The sequence below is a fragment of the Panulirus ornatus genome, chromosome 69 (assembly GCF_036320965.1).
Source record: "Panulirus ornatus isolate Po-2019 chromosome 69, ASM3632096v1, whole genome shotgun sequence".
Lineage (NCBI taxonomy): Eukaryota > Metazoa > Arthropoda > Malacostraca > Decapoda > Palinuridae > Panulirus > Panulirus ornatus.
Genome location: NC_092292.1, coordinates 21,755,854 through 21,774,357, shown reverse-complemented (window position 1 = coordinate 21,774,357; position 18,504 = coordinate 21,755,854). Strand labels below are relative to the sequence as shown.

Sequence of the window (18,504 nt, the reverse complement as noted above, 5' to 3'; positions counted from 1 at the left end):
GGGTGAGGGTCAAGTCAATTGGGAGGTGAGTTTGAATGGAGAAAAACTGGAGGAAGTGAAGTGTTTTAGATATCTGGGAGTGGATCTGTCAGCGGATGGAACCATGGAAGCGGAAGTGGATCATAGGGTGGGGGAGGGGGCGAAAATTTTGGGAGCCTTGAAAAATGTGTGGAAGTCGAGAACATTATCTCGGAAAGCGAAAATGGGTATGTTTGAGGGAATAGTGGTTCCAACAATGTTGTATGGTTGCGAGGCGTGGGCTATGGATAGAGATGTGCGCAGGAGGATGGATGTGCTGGAAATGAGATGTTTGAGGACAATGTGTGGTGTGAGGTGGTTTGATCGAGTAAGTAACGTAAGGGTAAGAGAGATGTGTGGAAATAAAAAGAGCGTGGTTGAGAGAGCAGAAGAGGGTGTTTTGAAATGGTTTGGGCACATGGAGAGAATGAGTGAGGAGAGATTGACCAAGAGGATATATGTGTCGGAGGTGGAGGGAACGAGGAGAAGAGGGAGACCAAATTGGAGGTGGAAAGATGGAGTGAAAAAGATTTTGTGTGATCGGGGCCTGAACATGCAGGAGGGTGAAAGGAGGGCAAGGAATAGAGTGAATTGGAGTCATGTGGTATACAGGGGTTGACGTGCTGTCAGTGGATTGAATCAAGGCATGTGAAGCGTCTGGGGTAAACCATGGAAAGCTGTGTAGGTATGTATATTTGCGTGTGTGGACGTGTGTATGTACATGTGTATGGGGGGGGGGTTGGGCCATTTCTTTCGTCTGTTTCCTTGCGCTACCTCGCAAACGCGGGAGACAGCGACAAAGTATAAAAAAAAAAAAAAAAAAAAAAAATACACATGTACATAATCATGCTTGCTGACTTCATCCATAAATGCTGCCACCCTGCCACACATGGAAACAGTATTCCCCCCCCCCCCCATCCAGCAAGGTAGCTCCAGGGAAAGACAAAAAAGCCACATCTGTTCACACTCAGTCACTAGATCTCATGTGTAATGCACTGAAACCACAGCTCCCTTTCTGCCTCCAGGCCCCAAAGACCTTTCCATGGTTTACCCAAGATGCTTCATATAGTCAGAAACAAATATTTTACAAGATGGGAATAAAGAAAATAGTATACAAAGAATATAACATATAAAAATGGTTTGCATTTAATCTTTTAATAGTCTTACCTCTGGATCATGCTCATTTCTCATATCCAGATTATCTTCATCAGATTCTGTGTCACTTTCTGAGTCAGAAGATCTCTCAGGGTCATCATCTTGGTGCTCTTCACGAGTCTGTGGCATTGTCTTGAGTTCTTCCCTACTACGGAATCCAAGAACCAGGATTAAAGGTGGGAAGAGGAGGCTTAACATCACCTGAGCAGGATATATCAATAAAAAGTTTGATTACCACTTGAACTGAATAAAAACTAAAATTTCAAATTCCCAAGAGTCATATAACATATAACATGCCATACATCACTTCTGTGTGAAAGATGAAACAGTACATTAATGGTAAGCATCACTACCTATGAGTCATTAAATCTCTCATGTGAATTCTGAACTAGCAGCAAATTCACAGCTATCCTAGCTTCTCACCCTCACCTTTGAGACTGGTTGATAAGAGGGTTCTATATTAATACAAATTTCCAAAGAACAAGCAACAGGAATCTGTATGTGAGAAGGAATTTAGGGTTGACACTGTAATTGACTTTTTACCAAAACACCATGTCAAGAGAATTGTAAAGGAGACAAACTCTGCTGGCAAATAGCAGAGGTACCTTCCAAATAATGGACAGGGAAATATTAATATTATTCTCTTACCTTTCTTATAATATATCCCTCTGGGAAGAACAAGCGAGATCTTAACTCTTTGATAAGCTTAGTTTCCACAACTCTAACAATATCAGGTACAGTTTCCCTTATACCATCCTTGGGTTCCACCCCTTTACCACTAATTATCAAACCATCAAAATTTGAATACATTACTTTTAGCCTGACATTACCATCTAACACTCCTGCCTTCATTGCAAAGGTCCTGGGTGTGTTGAGAATTGCGTGGAAAGATACATCATTATCTGGGAGGGCAAAAATGTATATGTTTGAAGGTATACTATGTGTAGAGGATGGTGGATGTGCTGGAAATGAAATGTTTGAGGACAATATGAGTTGTGAGGAGGTTTGAGCTATAAAGTAAAAAATGGGCAAGAGAGAGATGTGATAAAGAGAGGAGTGTGGTTGAGAGAGCTGAAGAGGGTATGCTGAAATGGTTTGGACAAATGGAAAGAATGAGTGAGGAGAGGTTAGCAAAGAGGATATATGCATTAGAAGTGAAGGGGACAAGGAGAGGGGAAGACCAAATTAGAGATGGAAAGATACAGTGATAAAGATTTTGAATGATCAGGTGCCTGAACATGCTGGACGGTGAAAGGCATGCATGGGATAGAGTGAACTGGAATGTTGTGATATACAGTGGGCAATGTGCTGTCAATGGACTGAACCAGGGCATGTGAAGTGGCAAAGTGAAACCATGGAAAAGTCTGTGGGCCTGGTTGTGGATAGGGGGTTGTGGTTAGAAGGCAATGAACATGACAGCTAGAGAATGGATGTGCACACATGTGGTCTTCTTTCTTTGTTACTAGAGATACCTTGCTAACATGGGAAATGGCAAACAAGTATGAAAAAATGAACATCCCACTAAATTCTACCTAGCTTTTAAGATTCATAGCTTTCCCAAGTACTTCCTGACTTGATGACTTCAAGTCAAATGCAACCATAACCGGTTACCCCTTACGTTTTGGATATAAACACTAATTCTCAATTCCTTCATCACAGAAATCTCATTTGGCAGTCCTACAGCCTCCAACAATCTTTTTATAGGCATTTACTCCTCCTTTCTCCTTTCTTCCTTATCTGGTGCATGGTCTTCTTCCGAGCCAAGAATAATCAGTGATTTACATCTATCAACCTTCTGCTCTACTACTGTCTGTTAACCTCCTATTTCACTAATCTCTCTGATTCTGGCAACATCCACTTTTCAGCAAGATCCTTCAGTGAAGAGGTGGCAATCTCCGTGTCTTTTAACTTTTTCTATAACCTCTCTTTTAGCTAGAAAGCACTGATCCTGTATGCTCTGTACTTTTCTAAACCTTCCATCAACTAGCCCATTAACTTTCTTGATTGCTTCATCTTTGAAAGTGCATATCATTCTTTTAAATGCTTCACTTAATTTCTTGAGCACCTCTCTTTGTGTCACTCCAGGTCTATGTTCTTCTCCATTGCTCTTCAAGCTCTGCATCTGTTGATCTGCTGCTGAAAATGTTCCTTTTCAAATTTCCCTAGCCTATTATCAGTCTATGTGTATCAGTCCTTTTCTGTAACTGAACAGCTGTCAATACTGACTCAAAAGATTCATAACCAGTGAACTCCACTGCCACTTCTTAGATTTTACTGCCTCACCCATAACAGGCCACTGGCAGAGGGCAACTCTTGCACGGTCTTAACAGAGGCCTCTACCTAATGTTCCTACTGACTGCATCTTCTTAATGCTCCAAATTAATATTCCTGCTAACTACTTACATCCATTTGTTTCTATCTATTGCTCCTACCTAAATGTTCCTACCTACTACTTCTATCTACAGCTCTTAACATTTTGCCAAAAGATAGGGCTAGCACATAGTGCTCACTGCAGGAAAATTTAGAGTTATGAAGAATGAGCTGCGTGAGTTAAGTGTTGTCAATTATTATGTATAACAAGGGGAGATTGTACAATTGTGGATACAATGCTAGGAGTCCATGTGTTGGTGAGGCAAAAACAAAGGACAGCTACCTGAATCAGATAAGTGCAACTTGACAACCAATGAAGTGCTGGCTCACTAAGAAGCCATCACTACCCCTCCCTACCCAGGTGAGTAGTACTGGTAATATACCCCCCTGGTTGTTTGCTGCCTACTAACTGTTACCTACTTTCCTCTAAATGAAAAGCCTCTAATAAATCCATCTTACTTCATTTACTTTTTAATGGTTAATCTTCTTTCTTCTGGTTTTGTATCTACTGAATCTCCTCCATTAAAACGTGGTATTATCATGTTCGTAAATGTTGGGGTGAGAGAGTATCATTAAATTTTAGGGAGAATAAAAAGATGTTCTGGAAGGAGGTAAATAAAGTGCGTAAGACAAGGGAGCAAATGGGAACTTCAGTGAAGGGCGAAAATGGGGAGGTGATAACAAGTAGTGGTGATGTGAGAAGGAGATTGAGTGAGTATTTTGAAGGTTTGTTGAATGTGTTTGATGACAGAGTGGCAGATATAGGGTGTTTTGGTCGAGGTGGTGTGCAAAGTGAGAGGGTTAGGGAAAATGATTTGGTAAACAGAGAAGAGGTAGTAAAAGCTTTGCGGAAGATGAAAGCCAGCAAGGCAGCAGGTTTGGATGGTATTGCAGTGGAATTTATTAAAAAAAGGGGTGACTGTATTGTTGACTGGTTGGTAAGGTTATTTAATGTATGTATGACTCATGGTGAGGTGCCTGAGGATTGGCGGAATGCTTGCATAGTACCATTGTACAAAGGCAAAGGGATAAGAGTGAGTGCTCAAATTACAGAGGTATAAGTTTGTTGAGTATTCCTGGTAAATTATATGGGAGGGTATTGATTGAGAGGGTGAAGGCATGTACAGAGCATCAGATTGGGGAAGAGCAATGTGGTTTCAGAAGTGGTAGAGGATGTGTGGATCAGGTGTTTGCTTTGAAGAATGTATGTGAGAAATACTTAGAAAAGCAAATGGATTTGTATGTAGCATTTATGGATCTGGAGAAGGCATATGATAGAGATGCTCTGTGGAAGGTATTAAGAATATATGGTGTGGGAGGCAAGTTGTTAGAAGCAGTGAAAAGTTTTTATCGAGGATGTAAGGCATGTGTACGTGTAGGAAGAGAGGAAAGTGATTGGTTCTCAGTGAATGTAGGTTTGCGGCAGGGGTGTGTGATGTCTCCATGGTTGTTTAATTTGTTTATGGATGGGGTTGTTAGGGAGGTGAATGCAAGAGTTTTGGAAAGAGGGGCAAGTATGAAGTCTGTTGTGGATGAGAGACCTTGGGAAGTGTCAGTTGTTGTTCGCTGATGATACAGCGCTGGTGGCTGATTCATGTGAGAAACTGCAGAAGCTGGTGACTGAGTTTGGTAAAGTGTGTGAAAGAAGAAAGTTAAGAGTAAATGTGAATAAGAGCAAGGTTATTAGGTACAGTAGGGTTGAGGGTCAAGTCAATTGGGAGGTAAGTTTGAATGGAGAAAAACTGGAGGAAGTAAAGTGTTTTAGGTATCTGGGAGTGGATCTGGCAGCGGATGGAACCATGGAAGCGGAAGTGAATCATAGGGTGGGGGAGGGGGCGAAAATCCTGGGAGCCTTGAAGACTGTAAGGAAGTCGAGAACATTATCTCGCAAAGCAAAAATGGGTATGTTTGAAGGAATAGTGATTCCAACAATGTTGTATGGTTGCAAGGCGTGGGCTATGGATAGAGTTGTGCGCAGGAGGGTGGATGTGCTGGAAATGAGATGTTTGAGGACAATGTGTGGTGTGAGGTGGTTTGATCGAGTAAGTAATGTAAGGGTAAGAGAGATGTGTGGAAATAAAAAGAGCATGGTTGAGAGAGTAGAAGAGGGTGTTCTGATATGGGTTGGGCACATGGAGAGAATGAGTGAGGAAAGATTGACCAAGAGGATATATGTGTTGGAGGTGGAGGGAACGAGGAGAAGTGGGAGACCAAATTGGAGGAGGAAAGATGGAGTGAAAAAGATTTTGAGTGATTGGGGCCTGAACATGCAGGAGGGTGAAAGGCGGGCAAGGAATAGAGTGAATGGGATTGATGTGGTATACCGGGGTTGACGTGCTGTCAGTGGATTGAATCAGGGCATGTGAAGCGTCTGGGGTAAACCATGGAAAGTTGTGTGGGGCCTGGATGTGGAGAGGGAGCTGTGGTTTCGGGTATTATTGCATGACAGCTAGAGACTGAGTGTGAACGAATGGGGCCTTTGTTGTCTTTTCCTAGCGCTACCTAGCACACATGAGGGGGGAGGGGGATGGTATTCCATGTGTGGTGAGGTGGCGATGGGAATGAATAAAGGCAGACAGTGTGAATTGTGTGCATGGGTGTATAGGTATGTGTCTGTGTGTGTATATATATGTGTACATTGAGATGTATAGGTATGTATATTTGCGTGTGTGGACGTGTATGTATATACATGTGTATGGGGGTGGGTTGGGCCATTTCTTTTGTCTGTTTCCTTGTGCTACCTTGCAAACGCGGGAGACAGCGACAAAGCAAAATAAATAAATAGATAAAATGTTACTTCTTATATTTTGTAATTCCTCTTGTCGCATGATTCCCTTTATGATCCATGAAATGTTCCCTTACTTTATTCTCTATGCCACCTCTAGTTGTGTTATCCTCTGGTCCTGTGTAAATGTAATCACCTATTTGTACTGTACATGGAGGGAGTTGTACACTCATGGGGCCCCATCTCTTGAAAATTCTCTACTACCATACAACCTCTGGAATATATGTAAGCTGTCTCCATTAACCATGTTCTCAGTCTTTCTGCTCCAACCATCCACGACTCTTCTACTATGAATATATTTCTTTACAAGTTTCGTATTTAATTTCATTACGTCCTTTGGTTCTTCTATCCCTACACCTCTCAAAATATTGTCCACTGTCCACTTCAATGATCTCTTTTAAGTCAATAATCTCTTTTAAGAACTTAAAAGTTGTGATCAGGTTACCCTTCACTCTGTTCTCTTCAAAGGTGGGTAAATTCAAAGCTTCCATCTTTCCTGTAGCTCAGCTCTCTTAATTCTAGCATCATCTTTGTTGCCCTCCACTGGACCTTCTCTATAAGTTCTTTGTGTTTCTTTAGGTGCAGTTACCAAACCTGAGAAGCATATTCTAGTGTTGGTCTTATTTAGGATATGAATAGCTTGCTAAACATTTCTTCATCCATATACTTGAAAGCTATTCTGATGTATGCCAAGCACAGACTGTCGTCTTTGCTATTCTCCTAATATGGGACTCTGGTGACAGGTTAAGGATGATGTTTACTCCCAGGTCTCTCTTACACACAGAATCTTGAAGTTTAATTCCTGCTAGGTAATAATCATACTTAGGCCATTTTTCACTTTGTCTTATCCTCATTACTTTGCATTTGGTTGGGATGAATTTCATCAACCATTTTTCAGACCAACTTTGGAGACTGTTTAGGTCCCCCTGTAAGCTGATCCAATTCTCTTCACTTTTCACTTCCCTTATGACTTTTGCATCATCTGCAAGAAGGATTCTAAACCTTCCAGTAAGTCACTTACAAAGATCAATAAGAGTAATGGTGCCAGAACCAAATCCAGTGGTACTATGGTGTTCACCTCAATCTATTTGGTAAAGGCTCCTCTGACATGCATCTTTTGTGTGTGTGTGTTCTAATGAGCATTATTATGACACTCTTATTATCTGGTTAAGAGAAATTTCCCACTAATATTTCTCCCAAAAAATCTTTATTTGTATCTAAATAATAACTTTTTCTATTTTGTTAACAAGTTCAAAACCTATAAAAAAGGTGCAAATTTTCTTGCTCCTCATAAAACAATATCATGACTTCAGTAACGGCATTCCTTGTTTTTAGAAAAGTCACCTGTACACAATAAATTCATTCAACTGCAATGAAGACACAATGAATTTATTTTAATGGTACCTGGAATGTAAATTAGCATGGGATCTAATGAGAACATACCAACTTTTACCTTAATGTTAGTATTTTTTCTTGTCCTCAGTCCACCAAGCCAAAGATCTGCAAGCAGTATCTGGCAGCAAGTATGTGATAAAAGTGCCCGATGATTAACTGCAACAGCCAGGGAGAGGCAAGTCTGTTTAGACCAGTTTTTCAATTCATAAGTTAAGAGTTGGTGTGCACGATCATCATCCTGTTGATAACAGTAGTCCAATACTTCCAGGGCTGGTGAAAAAAGTTTCATTAGAAATAATGAATAAACTGCAGCAAAGAATAATATTACAACAAGTATATCTATAGCACTGCCCTACAGTGGTTTATTCTCTATTCATTATCTAACAGATGATTCAATAATCAAATGCAGCTACAGAATTAATGAGTGAAAAACTATGGATTATGTGAATGCATGGAAGAGAACCATGAGTTAATATTACATACCCCCAACAGAAATGGCTGATGAATATAATCTTATTTTTTGATAAGGGAGTTTTCACTATAAGAAACTAATCTATTGGTAGCTAGGTTGACAGTTTTTTGTGTGATGTCACTTTCACATCGTAAGTTTCTAATGTTTGTAAAAAAAGAATCACTAACCATTATAATAGAACCATGCAGCCTTAAGTGCTAATGTTAAAACAAGGATAGGTTTATAAACCTATTGGAAATCAGATCTCTCAATACTTGGGAACATATGCAGAATATAGTCAGTGGGCATGATCAAAGATTCACATCAGTTGAGTGAATTAAAACGTACATAACCAGAGGGGAGAAAGTAAAATGACCAAAAAGCAATAAAGGTCAGAATGGTCTTTTCTAGATATCCTAGAGGCTGTTCAACAAGAGAAAATGCTCATAACACAGCATGCAGAAACTACTTGAAACAGTATTTGGGAAGGGAAGCATGAGCAATTTCTGGGGCTGATCAACAGATTCAGCACATGAAGATAGATGCACTGGGTAAGAGAATGTTGGACACTGAAACAGAAGTACCCATAAAACCGAGTGAAGCTGTACAAAGAATGATACGAGATTTATAATAGCAAAGAAACATTTTAGAGAAAGTCATAGACATAAAGGTTGATAAATTTTCAGTGAAGTGTTAAGGTTAAAAAAGAGTGTTGTCTGAGATCTGTTATAATTCTTAATATGGTTCTACTGTAAGCCCTGTATCCATGGTTACTTGATTCTAAGGGTAAGAAGGAACATACTATAAGCCAAAGAGAAACTTTACATGCATGTCTAAAATGAAACAAATCTGTTACAACCTTAATGGCTGATGAATTATCTTGGAACGTCTTAATACTTGAGCTGCTACCACATCTCTCTAACAACAGGTGAATATTACTAAAAACCTTGCTCACTTTCTACAGATGTTACAAATCATTATGATAAATCCAAATATATAAAAAAAAAACTAAATTCACAAGAACTACTTAATGAAAAGAGAGCATCTTGTGAAACTTTGCAAAACCCATCCTAATATTTGTTTGCCACCACTCCTACTGGTTTTACTAACACCATTATATATCATACGATGTTACATGCCTCCACTGTTTTTTCAATTTGAAAAAATCCATCAAATATCACTGGAAACCCTTAAGTCATACAAACATACAGTAATAACCTAGTATCTCAAACTCTTTGGCATATCCTTTGAGTTCTTCATAAACTTCAGTCTCTAGGTCATCATCAGCAGCTTCATGAGCCAGGGCCTTGTAGAGCTTGGCAGCTACAAGAGCCTTGGCAATTGCCTCCTCACCATGTTGCCACATCAGCATTGCTAATCCTTGCCTCTTTGTGAGTACTGCCCACACCTGCAAATTAAACAGTTATATCAGAGGACCAACTAGGAAATACAGTAAAATGTAAATGCTACTGCTCCACCATGATTACTGCATCACAGAATTCCATTTTCCCATCCCTTTTCTGAAATAAAAAGTTCCTGAAACCATCATCTTATGTTTTTGTCAGCACAGTAAACCTATTTTATTAACTTTCTATGATCTTATCAGTTTTTGGCTCCTGTGTTCCTAAGGCAAAATCAATCTATGTTGTGACAGGGATACCATACCATGTCAGTCACAGTAAGGCTTTCTATGTAATCACTTCTAATCATTTGTATATCAATACCTACAGTATTTCCATAAAGGGGGAATTAACTTCATGCTTGTGAGGCTCCATTCTTTTAACCTACTCTTTGTATTGCACAGATCTTTGAATCTTCCAGTAACATCAGCACTTACTATTTCTTCAAAAGTTTATTCTGCTTGTCCAAAACACCATTACCAAAGAAATACTTTCTGATGTCCCTCCTGCCTTCTTTCCAACTTCCTGTTAAGGTCTTTACCTCTGTCATTCCTCTCTTTTCTAAAAAAAAAAATTTATGATTGCATCAGTATAACTCATGAGGAGTCTAAAGGTAGTCTTCATTTCCCCTATCAATCTCTCTTCCTCTAGTACATGCAATTCATGAGCTTCTTTCCTCCCCTCATAACTCATTTCTCTTAAATCTGGCACAATTCTTGTTAAACAATTCTGTACCTTCTCAAGGTCTCTTTCCCTGCACAAGAGAACAATCTTATGTTTAACATACATCATACAAATCTTGACAGTCTCCTTCTGCTCCTCTTATTTGCCTATGTAATAACCTATTTGTAGTTACCTTTTTGTACTGTACAGGAAGGGAGTTTTACACTCATGATCCTTATCTACTATTATACTTTTTATACAACAATGTTGTATGGCTGCGAGGCGTGGGCTATGGATAGAGTTGTGCGCAGGAGGATGGATGTGCTGGAAATGAGATGTTTGAGGACAATGTGTGGTGTGAGGTGGTTTGATCGAGTAAGTAACGTAAGGGTAAGAGAGATGTGTGGAAATAAAAAGAGCGTGGTTGAGAGAGCAGAAGAGGGTGTTTTGAAATGGTTTGGGCACATGGAGAGAATGAGTGAGGAAAGATTGACCAAGAGGATATATGTGTCGGAGGTGGAGGGAACGAGGAGAAGAGGGAGACCAAATTGGAGGTGGAAAGATGGAGTGAAAAAGATTTTGTGTGATCGGGGCCTGAACATGCAGGAGGGTGAAAGGAGGGCAAGAAATAGAGTGAATTGGAGCGATGTGGTATACAGGGGTTGACGTGCTGTCAGTGGATTGAATCAAGGCATGTGAAGCGTCTGGGGTAAACCATGGAAAGCTGTGTAGGTATGTATATTTGCGTGTGTGGACGTGTGTATGTACGTGTGTATGGGGGTTGGGCCATTTCTTTCGTCTGTTTCCTTGCGCTACCTCGCAAACGCGGGAGACAGCGACAAAGTATAAAAAAAAAAAAAAAAAAAAAAAATTTCTTTATGTTGTCCACATTCACTGTTTCTGCATTCATTGTATTCCAATCATACATCACTTATACCATGAGGTTTAAAAGAGATTTATTTGTTATCTTTTGTACAGACTAGTTTTTTAAACTAAAAACATTGGAAATTTGCAACAAGTAATGGTAACAGACAGACTGATAGAAATTTAAAATTCAGAAATAAAAAACCTTAAAATGATTTTTTTTTCCACAAATAATTGATTCTCTAATTCATTAGCTACATTACGGTGAATCTTTATCAAACGAGATGCTGTCATGCAGGGAATACAAATGAGAAAATATTTACTCACCAACAATTCACTGAAGGGATAATCAAACTCAAACTTGGAATGCACATCCCCTTGACTAATGCATGACTTGGGGGAGCTGTTGGAGCTCTTTTGAAGGAGACTCTTACTAGCCTGGAAAATGCTACTATTGTTACGTTGAAGGCGTGGAGATCTCATCATGGTATTTTCATAAACTGTGCGAAATTTCTTGCGAGTATAAAAAGCTCTGAAATGGGAGACTGCGATGCTTAAACAGTAAGACATAAGATAAATATCTGTATGTTTTTAAATTACCATAAAGAAAAAAGGGTTGGCTGAATTCACATACACTGCCTCAAAATTTAAGGCAACCACTTTACTTGCATTCATCCCTACCCAAACCATGCTCATAAGAGATATGTGAAATACATATGAACTATTACACTTCGTCAAATCTTCGACCTACTGGATTCATTTTCAGTCATCTCGTTTTAGACAATCTTACTCATATCCAATTTTCTAATATGACAATTATTCCATTATATTTGATTTGCAGTTATTTAGATTTCATTACTTAGATCTAAAAGACCATTTCTTTGAAGAAATTAGTAGTTATAGTTCCTCGCGTGTCGTAGAAGGCGACTAGAGGGGACGGGAGCGGGGGACCAGAAATCCTCCCCTCCTTGTACTTTATTTTTAACTTTCTAAAATGGGAAACAGAAGAAGGAGTCACGCGGGGAGTGCTCATCCTCCTCGAAGGCTCAGACTGGGGTGTCTAAATGTGTGTGGATGTAACTAAGATGTGAAAAAAGGAGAGATAGGTAGTATGTTTGAGGAAAGGAACATGGATGTTTTGGCTCTGAGTGAAACGAAGCTCAAGGGTAAAGGGGAAGAGTGGTTTGGGAATGTCTTGGGAGTAAAGTCAGGGGTTAGTGAGAGGACAAGAGCAAGGGAAGGAGTAGCAGTACTCCTGAAACAGGAGTTGTGGGAGTATGTGATAGAATGTAAGAAAGTAAATTCTTGATTAATATGGGTAAAACTGAAAGTTGATGGAGAGAGATGGGTGATTATTGGTGCATATGCACCTGGGCATGAGAAGAAAGATCATGAGAGGCAAGTGCTTTGGGAGCAGCTGAATGAGTGTGTTAGTGGTTTTGATGCACGAGACCAGGTTATAGTGATGGGTGATTTGAATGCAAAGGTGAGTAATGTGGCAGCTGAGGGAATAATTGGTATACATGGGGTGTTCAGTGTTGTAAATGGAAATGGTGAAGAGCTTGTAGATTTATGTGCTGAAAAAGGACTGGTGATTGGGAATACCTGGTTTAAAAAGCGAGATATACATAAGTATACGTATGTAAGTAGGAGAAATGGCCAGAGAGCGTTATTGGATTACGTGTCAATTGACAGGCGCGCGAAAGAGAGACTTTTGGATGTTAATGTGCTGAGAGGTGCAACTGGAGGGATGTCTGATTATTATCTTGTGGAGGCTAAGGTGAAGATTTGTATGGGTTTCAGAAAAGAAGAGTGAATGTTGGGGTGAAGAGGGTGGTGAGAGTAAGTGAGCTTGGGAAGGAGACTTGTGTGAGGAAGTACCAGGAGAGACTGAGTACAGAATGGAAAAAGGTGAGAACAATGGAAGTAAGGGGAGTGGGGGAGGAATGGGATGTATTTAGGGAAGCTGTGATGGATTGCGCAAAAGATGCTTGTGGCATGAGAAGAGTGGGAGGTGGGTTGATTAGAAAGGGTAGTGAGTGGTGGGATGAAGAAGTAAGATTATTAGTGAAAGAGAAGAGAGAGGCATTTGGACGATTTTTGCAGGGAAAAAATGCAATTGAGTGGGAGATGTGTAAAAGAAAGAGACAGGAGGTCAAGAGAAAGGTGCAAGAGGTGAAAAAGAGGGCAAATGAGAGTTGGGGTGAGAGAGTATCATTAAATTTTAGGGAGAATAAAAAGATGTTCTGGAAGGAGGTAAATAAAGTGCGTAAGACAAGGGAGCAAATGGGAACTTCAGTGAAGGGCGCAAATGGGGAGGTGATAACAAGTAGCGGTGATGTGAGAAGGAGATGGAGTGAGTATTTTGAAGGTTTGTTGAATGTGTTTGATAATAGAGTGGCAGATATAGGGTGTTTTGGTCGAGGTGGTGTGCAAAGTGAGAGGGTTAGGGAAAATGATTTGGTAAACAGAGAGGAGGTAGTAAAAGCTTTGCGGAAGATGAAAGCCGGCAAGGCAGCAGGTTTGGATGGTATTGCAGTGGAATTTATAAAAAAAAGGGGGTGACTGTATTATTGACTGGTTGGTAAGGTTATTTAATGTATGTATGACTCATGGTGAGGTGCCTGAGGATTGGCGGAATGCGTGCATAGTGCCATTGTACAAAGGCAAAGGGGATAACAGCGAGTGCTCAAATTACAGAGGTATAAGTTGGTTGAGGTTTGGATGGTATTGCAGTGGAATTTATTAAAAAAGGGGGTGACTGTATTGTTGACTGGTTGGTAAGGTTATTTAATGTATGTATGACTCATGGTGAGGTGCCTGAGGATTGGCGGAATGCGTGCATAGTGCCATTGTACAAAGGCAAAGGGGATAAGAGTGAGTGCTCAAATTACAGAGGTATAAGTTTGTTGAGTATTCCTGGTAAATTATATGGGAGGGTATTGATTGAGAGGGTGAAGGCATGTACAGAGCATCAGATTGGGGAAGAGCAGTGTGGTTTCAGAAGTGGTAGAGGATGTGTGGATCAGGTGTTTGCTTTGAAGAATGTATGTGAGAAATACTTAGAAAAGCAAATGGATTTGTATGTAGCATTTATGGATCTGGAGAAGGCATATGATAGAGTTGATAGAGATGCTCTGTGGAAGGTATTAAGAATATATGGTGTGGGAGGCAAGTTGTTAGAAGCAGTGAAAAGTTTTTATCGAGGATGTAAGGCATGTGTACGTGTAGGAAGAGAGGAAAGTGATTGGTTCTCAGTGAATGTAGGTTTGCGGCAGGGGTGTGTGATGTCTCCATGGTTGTTTAATTTGTTTATGGATGGGGTTGTTAGGGAGGTAAATGCAAGAGTCTTGGAAAGAGGGGCAAGTATGAAGTCTGTTGGGGATGAGAGAACTTGGGAAGTGAGTCAGTTGTTGTTCGCTGATGATACAGCGCTGGTGGCGGATTCATGTGAGAAACTGCAGAAGCTGGTGACGGAGTTTGGTAAAGTGTGTGGAAGAAGAAAGTTAAGAGTAAATGTGAATAAGAGCAAGGTTATTAGGTACAGTAGGGCTGAGGGTCAAGTCAATTGGGAGGTGAGTTTGAATGGTGAGAAACTGGAGGAAGTGAAGTGTTTTAGATATCTGGGAGTGGATCTGTCAGCGGATGGAACCATGGAAGCGGAAGTGGATCATAGGGTGGGGGAGGGGGCGAAAATTTTGGGAGCCTTGAAAAATGTGTGGAAGTCGAGAACATTATCCCGGAAAGCAAAAATGGGTATGTTTGAAGGAATAGTGGTTCCAACAATGTTGTATGGTTGCGAGGCGTGGGCTATGGATAGAGTTGTGCGCAGGAGGATGGATGTGCTGGAAATGAGATGTTTGAGGACAATGTGTGGTGTGAGGTGGTTTGATCGAGTAAGTAACGTAAGGGTAAGAGAGATGTGTGGAAATAAAAAGAGCGTGGTTGAGAGAGCAGAAGAGAGTGTTTTGAAATGGTTTGGGCACATGGAGAGAATGAGTGAGGAAAGATTGACCAAGAGGGTATATGTGTCGGAGGTGGAGGGAACGAGGAGAAGAGGGAGACCAAATTGGAGGTGGAAAGATGGAGTGAAAAAGATTTTGTGTGATCGGGGCCTGAACATGCAGGAGGGTGAAAGGAGGGCAAGGAATAGAGTGAATTGGAGCGATGTGGTATACAGGGGTTGACGTGCTGTCAGTGGATTGAATCAAGGCATGTGAAGCGTCCGGGGTAAACCATGGAAAGCTGTGTAGGTATGTATATTTGTGTGTGTGGACGTGTGTATGTACATGTGTATGGGGGGAGTTGGGCCATTTCTTTCGTCTGTTTCCTTGCGCTACCTCGCAATACGCGGGAGACAGCGACAAAGTATAAAAAAAAAAAAAAAAAAAAAAAAAAAAAAAGTTGGTTGAGTATTCCTGGTAAATTATATGGGAGGGTATTGATTGAGAGGGTGAAGGCATGTACAGAGCATCAGATTGGGGAAGAGCAGTGTGGTTTCAGAAGCAGTAGAGGATGTGTGGATCAGGTGTTTGCTTTGAAGAATGTATGTGAGAAATACTTAGAAAAGCAAATGGATTTGTATGTAGCATTTATGGATCTGGAGAAGGCATATGATAGAGTTGATAGAGATGCTCTGTGGAAGGTATTAAGAATATATGGTGTGGGAGGCAAGTTGTTAGAAGCAGTGAAAAGTTTTTATCGAGGATGTAAGGCATGTGTACGTGTACGAAGAGAGGAAAGTGATCGGTTCTCAGTGAATGTAGGTTTGTGGCAGGGGTGTGTGATGTCTCCATGGTTGTTTAATTTGTTTATGGATGGGGTTTTCAGGGAGGTGAATGCAAGAGTTTTGGAAAGAGGGGCAAGTATGAAGTCTGTTGGGGATGAGAGAGCTTGGGAAGTGAGTCAGTTGTTGTTCGCTGATGATACAGCGCTGGTGGCTGATTCATGTGAGAAACTGCAGAAGCTGGTAACTAAGTTTGGTAAAGTGTGTGAAAGAAAGTTAAGAGTAAATGTGAATAAGAGCAAGGTAATTAGGTACAGTAGTGGTGAGGTTCAAGTCAATTGGGAGGTAAGTTTGAATGGAGAAAAACTGGAGGAAGTACAGTGTTTTAGATATCTGGGAGCGGATCTGGCAGCGGATGGAACTATGGAAGTGGAAGTGGATCATAGGGTGGGGGAGGGGGCGAAAATCCTGGGAGCCTTGAAGAATGTGTGGAAGTCGAGAACATTATCTCGGAAAGCAAAAATGGGTATGTTTGAAGGAATAGTGGTTCCAACAATGTTGTATGGTCACGAGGCGTGGGCTATGGATAGAGTTGTGCGCGGGAGGATGGATGTGCTGGAAATGAGATGTTTGAGGACAATGTGTGGTGTGAGGTGGTTTGATCGAGTAAGTAACGTAAGGGTAAGAGAGATGTGTGGAAATAAAAAGAGCATGGTTGAGAGAGCAGAAGAGGGTGTTTTGAAATGGTTTGGGCACATGGAGAGAATGAGTGTGGAAAGATTGACCAAGAGGATATATGTGTCGGAGGTGGAGGGAACGAGGAGAAGTGGGAGACCAAATTGGAGGTGGAAGGATGGAGTGAAAAAGATTTTGTGTGATCGGGGCCTGAACATGCAGGAGGGTGAAAGGAGGGCAAGGAATAGAGTGAATTGGAGCGATGTGGTATACCAGGGTTGACGTGTTGTCAGTGGATTGAATCAGGGCATGTGAAGCGTCTGGGGTAAACCATGGAAAGCTGTGTAGGTATGTATATTTGCGTGTGTGGACGTATATATATATATATATGTGTATGGGGGTGGGTTGGGCCATTTCTTTCGTCTGTTTCCTTGCGCTACCTCGCAAACGCGGGAGACAGCGGCAAAAAAAAAAAAAAAAAAAAAAGGATTTGATTCATAAATCTGATGCAGGGCCCTGTCCTTATAGTATAAGTTTCTTTTACTTTATCATTAACTTATAAATCTAAATCATATCAGACGTTAAAGCATTCCTAGACGTGTCTTATATCTTCTAATTCCCCCCACCAATTCTAAGATTTATTTTTCACCAAATACTATGAATTATGCAAATACTGCGTATTACCTAAATTCTTTCAGGCTCTGCTTTCTTTCACAATTCCTGTTCATCATCAACTACAGCTATGTTGATTTAATCATTATATCAAATTGCATTTTTCTGCAAAATATTCATTAACTATATAATTTCAAAAACTCTAACCAAAACATTTCGTATGATACAAGACAACAAAGGCCACATTCGTTCACACTCAGTCTCTAGCTGTTATGTATAATACACCGAAACCACAGCTCCCTTTCCACATCCAGGCCCCGAAAAACTTTCCATGGTTTACCCCAGACGCTTCACATGCCCTGGTTCAATCCATTGACAGCACGTCGACCCTGGTATACCACACTGCTCCAATTCACTCTATTCCTTGCACACTTTTCACCCTCCTGCATGTTCAGGCCGCGATCACTCAAAATCTTTTTCACTCCATCTTTCCACCTCCAATTTGGTCTCCCAATTCTCCTCGTTCCCTCCATCTATGACACACATCCTCTTGGTCAATCTTTCCTCACTTATTCTCTCCATGTGACCAAACCACTTCAAAACACCCTCTTCTGCTCTCTCAACCACACTCTTTTTATTACTACATATCTCTCTTACCCTTTCATTACTTACTCGATCAAACCACCTCACACCACATATTGTCCTCAAACATCTCATTTCCAGCACATCCCCCCTCCTCCGCACAACTCTATCTACGGGTGGGTTGGGCCATTCTTTCGTCTGTTTCCTTACATTAACTCACTAACATTGGAGACAGCGACAAAGTATAATATATAAATAAATAACATTTCAACGTATACATACTTATACATACACAGACATACATATATACACATGTACATATTCATACTTGCTGCCTTCATCCATTCCCATCACACATGAAATAACTATGGACAGGGGCCTCTGGTTTGGGGGTTTGGGGGCATTTACATGACAGCTAGAGAGTGAAAGTGAGTAATGAGGCTTTTCTTCTGTTCCTAACACTACCTTGCTGATACAGGAATTGGTGAACAAGTATGAAAGAAAACTGTAAAATTATCTAAAGGCTATGCCAGATTTTCATATAACCAAAGAGGTAAAAGAACAACTTAATAGCATGACCGACAATTCTTACTTTGGACTGAATGCTAAGTAGAACCTGGTCCCATAACATCATCACAAAGTTAAGAAGTGCTGTATGAACCATTTCAGCATTACAGACATTGTTAATACACATTTTTGTTCTACTTTAACTGAACTCACCAACTGTGACATAATAAGCAGAGGCTACTGACTGACTTCTTATTAAAGTACACATTTGTAAGTTTTTATCAAGGATGTAAGGCATGTG

At 40.6% G+C, this 18,504-nt stretch overlaps 1 protein-coding gene across 5 annotated transcripts in view; it reads right to left on the bottom strand.

The window, feature by feature from the left end:
* Trpm (transient receptor potential cation channel, subfamily M) overlaps window positions 1-18,504 on the bottom strand; it is a 246,533-nt gene that overhangs the window by 51,046 nt on the left and 176,983 nt on the right. For all 5 annotated transcript variants that reach the window (XM_071660313.1, XM_071660310.1, XM_071660312.1 and 2 more), the window contains exons 14-17: window positions 11,429-11,633; window positions 9,393-9,582; window positions 7,782-7,993; window positions 1,186-1,374 (exon numbers count right to left, since the gene is read on the bottom strand). In XM_071660313.1, the coding sequence (XP_071516414.1) occupies window positions 1,186-1,374; window positions 7,782-7,993; window positions 9,393-9,582; window positions 11,429-11,633 (796 nt within the window). The remainder of the gene's footprint in view (window positions 1-1,185; window positions 1,375-7,781; window positions 7,994-9,392; window positions 9,583-11,428; window positions 11,634-18,504) is intronic.